The sequence below is a fragment of the Carlito syrichta genome, unplaced genomic scaffold (genome assembly GCF_000164805.1).
Source record: "Carlito syrichta isolate Samal-C Ts95f unplaced genomic scaffold, Tarsius_syrichta-2.0.1 Scaffold297556, whole genome shotgun sequence".
NCBI classification, from domain to species: Eukaryota; Metazoa; Chordata; class Mammalia; order Primates; family Tarsiidae; genus Carlito; species Carlito syrichta.
This window is the reverse complement of record NW_007241652.1, coordinates 246612-256414: the sequence shown is the minus strand read 5'-3', so window position 1 is coordinate 256414 and position 9803 is coordinate 246612. Positions and strand designations below refer to the sequence as shown.

At 47.6% G+C, this 9803-nt stretch overlaps 1 protein-coding gene across 1 annotated transcript in view; it reads right to left on the bottom strand.

The window, feature by feature from the left end:
- SPSB4 (splA/ryanodine receptor domain and SOCS box containing 4) overlaps positions 1-9803 on the bottom strand; it is an 85647-nt gene that overhangs the window by 69282 nt on the left and 6562 nt on the right. The window contains exon 2 of the mRNA XM_008054674.2: positions 79-922. Within this exon, the coding sequence (XP_008052865.1) occupies positions 79-772 (694 nt within the window). The 5' untranslated portion in view covers positions 773-922. The remainder of the gene's footprint in view (positions 1-78; positions 923-9803) is intronic.

Genomic DNA, 9803 nt, shown 5'->3' with positions numbered 1-9803 from the left:
CCCCCCCCCCCCCGCCCCCCCCCCCCCCGGGGCCGGGCAGCCTCTGGAAGCCCGGTCCTCCTCCTCCCTCACACTTACGGTCCAGGCCGTTGATGTAGCGCATGGTGACTTCGCAGTGGCCCCACACGGCGCTCACCACCGGGTACAGCTTCTTGCCCTTGAGGCCCCGGAAGGCCACACCCAGGTACTGGCCGTCCACGATGAAGCTGAGCGTGCCCTCGTCCATGTCCAGCACGACCAGCAGCGAGTCGGGCAGCGCGAAGGCCTCGTCGGGCCCCAGGAAGGCTGGGTAGGCCACTCCGGGCCGGTTCTTGCCGTCGTGGTAGAGGCGGCTGCGGCCCAGGTCCCAGCCCCACGACTCGGCGTCACTGCCCACCAGCGCCGTGTAGCCCACGGAGTGCAGCGGGGCGCGGGCCGTGGCCACGCCAACTACAGCGTGAGTGCCCCGCTGGCGCGCCGGCCAGCTGATCTGCCAGGCGTGCAGGCCGCGGGCGTGGCCCACCTTGCCGCGGATGCCGTCGGTGCTCTGGGCCACCGGGTGCCGGTGGAAGGTGAGCCTGTCGTCGTCCTTGACGAAGACGTTGAGCGAGCGGTCCTCGGGGTTCCACGCGTGCCGCAGCTGCACAGCCAGCCCTGCGGCCGGCATGTCCAGCAGCTGGTCCAGCCGAGCCGGCCGCCCGGGCTCCGCGCCCCGCAGCTCCCTCTTGGTGGGCCGCAGGGCGGGCTCCCGCACCTCCACCGACTTGAGGCTCCCCGAGAGCTTCTGGCCCATGCTTCACACCGGGAGGGGGCCTGCTGGCCACCGCTACCTCGTGAGGGCGGCCACTCCCCGCAGCCGGGGGTGGGCCACAGGGCTGGGAACCGAACTTCGGGACTGCAGACCTCCACAGCCTCTACCGGGCTGGGGCGGGGGCCCAAGCTCCTGAAAGGAAGCAAAGGGCAGAGTTATAGCAGCAGTGCCAGGTACCACTGGCTTCATTTACACCCATGCCTTGGCGGAGCCCTGGCATGCCTAATAATAGCACTAATTCATATGCTCATACCTGGCACTAATCTAGCGCTCACCATATGCCAGACAGGGCTCTAAGTGATTTGTATTTATTAGCTTGTTTAATACTTAAGACCTCCCTATAAGATATATGCATCATTATCCACACTTTACAGATGAGAAAACTAAAGTGCAGAGAGAGAATAAATAATTAGCCAAAGTCCCACAGCAAGTGACTGAGCCAAGATTCAAACAAAAAAATCTGGCTCTAGAGTCTGTGTTCTGCACTTAGAACAATCATGGGTAATCTTATCTTAGACATAAGGAGTGAGCCCAGAGAAGCTATGACTTGCCCAAGATCACAGAGCCTGGATGAGAACCCAGGAGCATCATCCCAGGGGAAAAGCCTTGTGCCAAGGCTGAGGGGACACAGTTGCCCAAGACACGGGGCTGCAGACATGTAGGGTATACCTCAGTGATTCCCAACCCCGAAGGCACTGGAGAGCTTAAGTTTTTGTAGAGATGAGATCTCACTATGTGGCCCAGTTTGGTCTTGAACTCCTGGCCTCAAGTGATCCTCCCACCTAAGCCTCCCAAAGCACTGGGATTACAGGCAGGAGCCACTGAGCCCAGTTTCTGGGGTGTTTAAATAGCATCCTGAATGCAACCAGGCTTAAAAAGCAAGACACAGAGTGAGAGTGCAGCAAGGTCACCTAGGGACGTTGACATAAGGCAACCATGAGAGGATGCAGTAGGATGTCTATGGAAGGGTGAGTGGGCTGAAGGGGAAGGATAAGGGAGCTGGTGTCTGGGCTCTGGAGCCAGACAGCACTGCACCCAAATCCCTCTCCATCCCTTAACTTCATGTCCACCGGAAGACCTCCTAGCCTCTCTGAGACTCTGGATTCCCCATCAGTAAAATGGCGATAAGACACAAACTCCCTCTGATTATGTGGGAACTTGAGAGACAATAATAGAAAGAGCCAGGCCTGGAACTCTGCTGGGAGGTTTTCCTCTCTGGCTCTGTTCTCTGGGTATCCCATATGGATCCCTTCCCTTTGGATGGAAGAGCTATTTCTTTGGGCATATAAACACCGTTAACAGCACTGACCCCAGACAACCTTCCCTGAAGCAGGATCCTAGTGTTCATGAAGAAGGAATTGGCCACTGTCACTAGAAGACCAGCCAGAACCCAGGGAGCGTGGACTACTTGGGCAGACCCTGAGTGTGGGGACAGACAGAGAGCTGAGTCCTGCAGCCTGATGTGTCCTCCTCTCCCTGGCCTGAGAGCAGCTGGGTTCAGAACAACTTCCCCCGAGACAGATGAGGAGACAGATGGGTGTTGTTCATGCCCTGCCCTACCTGGCCTCAACCTCCCACCCAAACAGTGGCACACCCCCAGTGAAAGTTCAGGTAGGTAAAAAAAGGAATCCTGCTGCCACACAGCACAGACAGGTACACTGGGTTTCTTTTGAACCTTCCCATTTTATTCTCGACTCTCATATTCTTTCCTTTTTCTTGTCAGATCCCAGCTTCAGCAGATGTCAACCCTATTCAGAGCACTCTGGCTAATGTTTGATCCACGGGAAATACCAGAACACATAACAATTTGCAACACTAGGCAGTTTTCAGATAGCAGAATAAAGTTGCTCCTTTTCATATCCAAAATCACCCAGAATCAAGGAGAAAGAGAAACAAATGCAAACTCCTTCTTCAGCAAAACTGAAGAACACATCTGTAACCTGAACCACAACGTATTAAGGAAAGGCTGCCAAAAACAGGAAGGAGTTGCCAAAAGCAGTGAAGATAGAAAATGCTATCAGAAAGCACCTCCAGAAGTCACCTGTGGCTGCAGATCTCAGATAAAGCTGGTACTCCCTGAAGGAAAAAAAAAACAAACCAACGATTCCTCTTCAGGAAAATGGGTACAGGATATGTGGTCTGGCAGTGGGAGCTGCCTTCCACACCCTGGAGAAAGAGGAAGGCGGGGCTAACAGGATACCACAGATCTGCCATCTTCACAGGAAGCAGTATGTTGGTGAGGCAGAGAGGGAGGAGGGATCTGAGCTGGGGGGAGCCCACAGCTGAAGCTCTCTGTTGACTGAGTAGAAGCACAGACTAAAAGAAATCACTACCACAATCCTGCGATCGAAATTCCTGTGAACCAGGGAGCAATCTTGGCCTCCTAACACACTTCCTGGCACCTCCTGTCCATTCATCACCTGCAACAGGCTGATCCAGGAAGGCTCATCTCTTTCAAAGAGGTACCAGCACAGGATATAGTCAAAGATGATCAAAGAAATACAGGAGTGAATGAATAGGATGAAACATGGCAAACCAAAAAAACTCACACAGACACACAAAATCTGTCACAAAGCAGATAAAAATTGTAATTAAATGCGTAAACTCATTTTGTGATTATTTCAAAAGCGAGACAACTAGTGCAGTCTCAACAAAAGATTAAATCCATTTTGGGTAATTAAAGTTACCACCAGAACTAAAAATAAAATACAAACTTTGCAAACTGTCAGAAGGAGCACAACACAAAATAAAACAGACCATATACAGAAAGATTTTGTTTTAAGGAGCAACAGAAACAAAAAGACACAAAGACATAAAATATGACAGTAAAACTAAGACCAAGATATCAACCATGTCAATGACTGGCCACAGTAAACTACTAAAAAGAAAAGATTCTGAGATTGGGGAACAGGACAAAACGCCCAGCCATATGCTACCTATAAGAGACATCCCCAAGGCAAAGTGATTCAGCACTTTTGAAAATAAAGGAAGGGCAAGCACATACCAGCTAAGTGTAAACTCAAAGAAAGCAGGCACTGTAATCTTAATATTAGGCAAGAAAAGTGGACTTCAGGGCAAAAGGTTTTAAATGAGACAAAGAAGTATACTTTATAATAATGAAAAACACAATGCACAACTGAAGATTCACCAAATAACAGCACAAAAATTCACAGCAAAAGCATGACACAACACAAGGAGGGATCTCAGAGACACATCAGAGGCCAGAAATTTTAATTTCCCTCTTCTAGCTCATGACAAACAAATGGGCCAAATTAGGTAAAGACACAGAAAAACCAAAATTACATAGCTAATGAGACGATGTACTTGATGTGTATATCAAATTCTATACCTGGCCGAGTGCGGTGGCTCAAGCCTGTAATTCTAGCACTTTGGAAAGCTGAGGAGAGAGGATTGCCTGAGCCCGCAGGCTTGAGACCATCCTGTGCAACAGAGTGAGGCCTCGTCTCTACGATAATTAGTTGGGCATGGAAGTGTGCATCTGTAGTTCTGGCTACTTGGAAGTCTGAGGTGGAAGGATAGCCCAGAGCCCAGCAGGTCGATGCTAGGGTGGCCATGAGTGTGCCACTGTACTTCAGTCTGGGTGACGGAGTTAGACTCCAACTCAAAAATAAATACATAAATAAATAAAAATTCTATACTTTGGAAACAAAGAATGCATGTGCTCTTCAAGTGTTCATGGAACCATCAGAAAAATTTCCCATAGAGTAGGCCGCAAATAAAACTTCATCAAAAAAGCTAAATTAAACTAGAAATTAATCACGAAATTATGAATCATAAAGAAAGAATTCATATAGAAATTGTAGAATATTTAGAATATAACAACAGCAAAAAAGATAACATATATTAGGACCTGAGGGATGCCCCTAAAGCAGTGCTCAGAGGAAATCATGGCTGGCATACTTAGACCGTTACATCTTTAAAAATGAATTAAGCATAATAAAATAGGAAAATAATATAACTAATCAAAACTCAAGAGCAGGTTCTTTGGGAAAGCCTAACACAAGAACAAAACAAAACCAGCAAAGCACACAAACTATTTAATCCAACCATGTAATATATCACATTATCTGTTATATGATTATTGTTATATTACTATCTATTATATTAATCTATCATGTTGATAGTATGTACCATACTTCACATAAGATAGTGAAATGGCACTTTACGTCTGTGGCCTTCCTCCCTAAAACCCGTAAACCACGAGAAGAACAAAGAACAAATTCCAGTTGAGGGCCGTCCAACAAAATACCTGAACAGTACTCCTCGAAACTGTCAAGGTCATCAAAAACAAAGTCTGAGAAACTGTCAAAGCCAAGAGGAGCCTACGGAGACACAAAAACTCAACATACTGCAGTGGCCTGGATGAGATTCTAGAATAGAAAAAGGATATTAGGTAAAAGCTAAGGAAGTCTGAATAAACTATGGGCTTCAGTTAATAATAATGCGTCATAGTGTGACTTCATCTCTACAAAAGGTCCAAAAATTAGCCGGGCATGGTAGTGCGCATCTGTAGTCTCAGCTACTTGGGAGGCTGAGGCAGAAGGATTACCTGAGTCCAGGAGGTCGAGGATGCAGTGAACCATGATCGTGCCACTGCACTCCTGCTTGGGCAACAGAGTGAGACCCTGATTCAGAAAAAAATATATAGATACTAGTACATTACTTGTGAAAAATGTCCCACATATAATAATAGCAGAAACTGGGCTGCATAGATGGGACCTCTCTGTAGTATCTGTTTAGTTTTTCTATAAATCTAAAATTATTCTTAAGAAAAAAAGCCTATTAATTAGAAAACCTTAAATAAATTTCTAAATTTTAGGAAATACAAGTAAAGTGCAAACCTAGAATTCACCTCCTCCTATCTCATTAACCAGATACAAACATCCTTAGTTCTTGGAAGAAGCTTATTTTATTCTTTTTATTTATTTATTTTTTACTATAAAATATCAGCAAATTTTCTTCTTAAAATTTGGTATCATGGGCCTTTATTTACATTGTTTAGCCTAAAATTGCATAACTAGTATTTTTGCATATTACTAATTATACTTTACATGGATGACTTCCGTGACTCAATTTTTTAAAACATATAAAACACACAAACCATTTAATTTAATCATTTAAAGGGGGGAGGAGAAACGAATGTATAAAATAGGAAATAAAAAGGGGAAATAACCGAATGGCATAGGTAAAAGCACTCATAAAAGAAATTACACTTGTTTGTTGTCTAGCAAAGAAAAGAATCGCAACATATTACCAACAAATATATGACAAAATCCTACAAACGAGTACAAATACAAAAATGTGAAAAGACATCAGCAGTTTACACAAAGACAAATGGCTCCTTTGAAGAGATGTTTCACGTATAATGAAAAAGAGACAAGTTAGAGCTACACTGAAATGCCAGGTTATCTATCAGGTTATCGAAGATCAAAAAGTTGGATAACACATTCGTGGAGAAAGTGTGGAAAAGCAGACAGGCTCATGTATCCCTAAAGTGCTTATAAACTGGTGTAATCTCAGCGTAAGGCAAATTCACACCATCTTTTAGAATTGCAAATGCACATACCCTTTGACCTAGCAATTCTACTTCCAGTATTTACTCGGATATGTTCTCGAAGGCATGAAATGACCTGTGTACATAGTACATACATACAGATGCAACATTGTCTGTAATAGCAAACCATTGGGAAAACCCAAACAGAAGACAGGTTAAATAGATAGATAAACACATATGACAGAATCCTATGCAACTGAAGAAAAGAATGCACTGATATGGAAGATTCAACAGACAAATGTTGAACAAACCCAGGAGCAGAACAATATGTGTAGTGTGTTCCTAATCCTGTGGAGAGAGAAGGAGGGTAGGGACAAGGGGAGGAGAAGGGAGGGGAGATAGGAAGGGCTAGAATATTTAATCCAAAGGGCCAAATGGATCTGAGGGCCAGTTGTATTTGTAAGAAAACTGGACGCCCCAGGACAATTTGAGAGGACAACTTGCTTTCCTCTACTCATCACAGGCCTGTATCCAGACCTTGAATCTCAACCAAGTTATGAGAAATAAGCAAGACAAACGTGTGAGAGGTTGACAAGCATCCAGGGCTGTCTTCCTAGGTTTGTACGGACTGCCCAGGGGCATCTGACTAGAAGACAGTTAGGGGTTGGAATCTGCCACGTTTTTTTTTTTTTTTTTTTTAGATTAGGAGTCTCACTCTGTCTCCCAGGCTGGAGTGCAGTGACACGCTCATGGCCACTGCAGCCTCGACCTTTCACCTCAGCCTTCCAAGTAGCTGGGACCACAGGCATGCGCCACCATGCCCAGCTAATTTTTTTATTTATTGTAGAGACGAGGGCTTACCAAGTTGCCCAGGCTGATCTCAAACCCCTGGACTCAGGCAGTCCTCTCGCCTCTGCTTACCAAAGTGCTGGGACTACAGGTGAGAGCCACCACACCGGGTTGGAATCTGTCACTTTTGTAAATCATTCAAAGATGTCTCCACTCCCATTCTAGCAGACCAGGAAACTGAGACTCCAAGGGAAGCAGCCCGAAAGAAGTCACAAGGCTAAAAGATGGCAGAGCCAATCCCATGCCAGGTAGCCCGAACTCAAAGTTCCCTTTCCTTTGGCTCCCCTGTGCTTTCTCCATCACTAACCTCCACTATCAGCACTTACTCTGTGCCAGGCAGCAGGCCAACTGCATCGCAGGCATAGTGAGGCTGATGTCATGTGCCCCTTTACTCAAAAGAGGGAACCAGGCTCAGAGAGGTTGCATAACTTGCCCTGGGATCACTATACGACAAGCCTGTACTCTCACCTCTTCTTCCACAGTGTTTAGAATAATGCCCTCTCCACAGCATCGATTGTAAACAGCTCTGTATGACCCACACAGAACATTTCTAAGGGAAACTGCTTTATCCTTGTACACAACCATGCCAACCTTAGAGTTGCTGTTGTTGAAGACACACCTTTAACATGCTACCAAGCATCGGCCCCCAGGGGAGACCTCTTACTAGTACCCGTGTGGCCCAGACTGGGTCATGGAGGGCACAGGCTGGGTCATGGAGGCCTCTTGACTGTGGCCTCAAAGTCTCTGTCCCGACTATTGGCAGGCAGGGATGTCAAAGGGTGCTCACATTGGGGTGTGACAAGGTGGGTGTATAAACAGCCCCTTAGCTGCTCACCCAGTTCCGGGGGGGGGGGCCCACAACAGGGTGCTTGTGTCTACTAATGGCAAGCCATTAAGGAAACGAGCAGCCATGTAATCTAATGAGGGCAAGAGACCTGGGAAACCTGCGTTTGAATTCCTGCCTATCGGGTCTGGGCAAGGACGTAAGCTCTCTGAGACGCATTGGAAAAGTGCTGCTAACTATGTGCTCACCTTGCCTGCCTCTGCAAAGACGAGCAGACACCTGCAGAGTCTAGCGTATCACAGGGCACCCAGGAAATGGTGAGCGCTCCTTTAACTTGGGTATAGCCTCTGACATTGCCACTTCACCACTTGAATGCATCCTTCCACAGAGGAACTGTTTGTGCTGCCCTCCGCCCGCCACAAAAAACTCACATGTTGAAGCCCTGATCTCCAATGTGATAGTATTTAGAGTTGGAGCCTTTGGGAGGTCATTAGTTCCTGAGAGTGAGGTCCACTTTCTCCAAGAAGCCTGCCCTGATCCACCGGGCCTCCAGGCGCCTGCTCTGTACCTCTGTCTACCCCGAGCCAGCCTAGAAGGGGCAGCTTTCTGGCCCTGCTGATCTGCTTTTTTTCTGCCTTGACAGTCTTCCTCTGGTGGCAGGAAGCTTTCACCTGCACTTCTGTGTCCCCATGCCACTCCCTCTCCATGCTCAGACACAAGCTCAATGCTTTGAACACATGGCAGAGCACACACATGGGCTGGGAAAGGGAGTACGAGCTTCAGGGAGGGCTCACTCGCTGCTCCTTCTAGAAAAAGGAGCAGAAAAAGGGCCAGGGCTGAAGGCAGGAGAAAGGGACATGGGGCCTAGTGACACAGCCATGGCCTCCGAGTGGCTGACTCTTGGCTGTATCCAGGCTGCTCCTTGATTGCATACCACTCTGCACCCTTCCCTGCGTCTAGCCCTCACGTATTCATTCGTAGCTGATGCCTGCCACGTGCCAGGCACCACGCAGCTGAGAGACAGGGACACAGCAGTGGCCAAGTCAACCTCACCCCTGCCCTCTCTCGCCAGTCCGAGGGAGTGGGTGCTTATCACATCTCTTCTCATCTCCAGCACAGCACGTGTCACTGGGCCAGGCACACGGGACATACGACAGATTCTCTCAACCCAGCAAGCACACTGAACAACACAGAAGGGTGCCTCCGTCCCTCTCCCCCCAAACCAAACTGAATTCCTTACGCAAGCGTGGGGGGTGTTTAATGACATTATCCGGAAAGATCTGCCCCAGGGCTTCAATCATGGCAGAGCAAGAGAACAAAAACTCAAATTTCCCGTTGCCCTTCCCAGGACCCCAGTGGGTGTTACTACCCAACAGGGAAATAAAACCACATGAAGCGGTGATGCCGCCCGTTTAAGGAGCCTCAGTGGCTTGCAAATATGGAGTCTTCAGAGGCTCAAGATCTGAATTTGCAGTCTTAGAGGCCTGTCTGGCTGGGCTCCACAGGCACAGGGCCTGCAAGAGGACATGGAGTTTGAATGATTGGGTGGAACGCCCCCCTTCACGCCACCCCGTGTGGCCTCTGGCTGTGGGCTTGCTGGGGTCGGGGGTAGGGGCGGGTCTCATTCCTTCATCTAGCCAGCAGTAATGATGCCCCCCTGGGGATCTGAGGCTGCTAGAAAGTGTAAGACTCAATCACTTTCCCCTAGGGAAAGCCTACACCAGAGGGGTCAGACCTGGTGACAGGTCTGAATAATGACAAAGACTGTAAAAGGAAATGCAGTCTGATACCACTGGAATTCCTTTAATAGACTACACACTACTTTTCTTTTTTTTTTTTTTTTTTTGAGTTGGAGTCTCACTCTG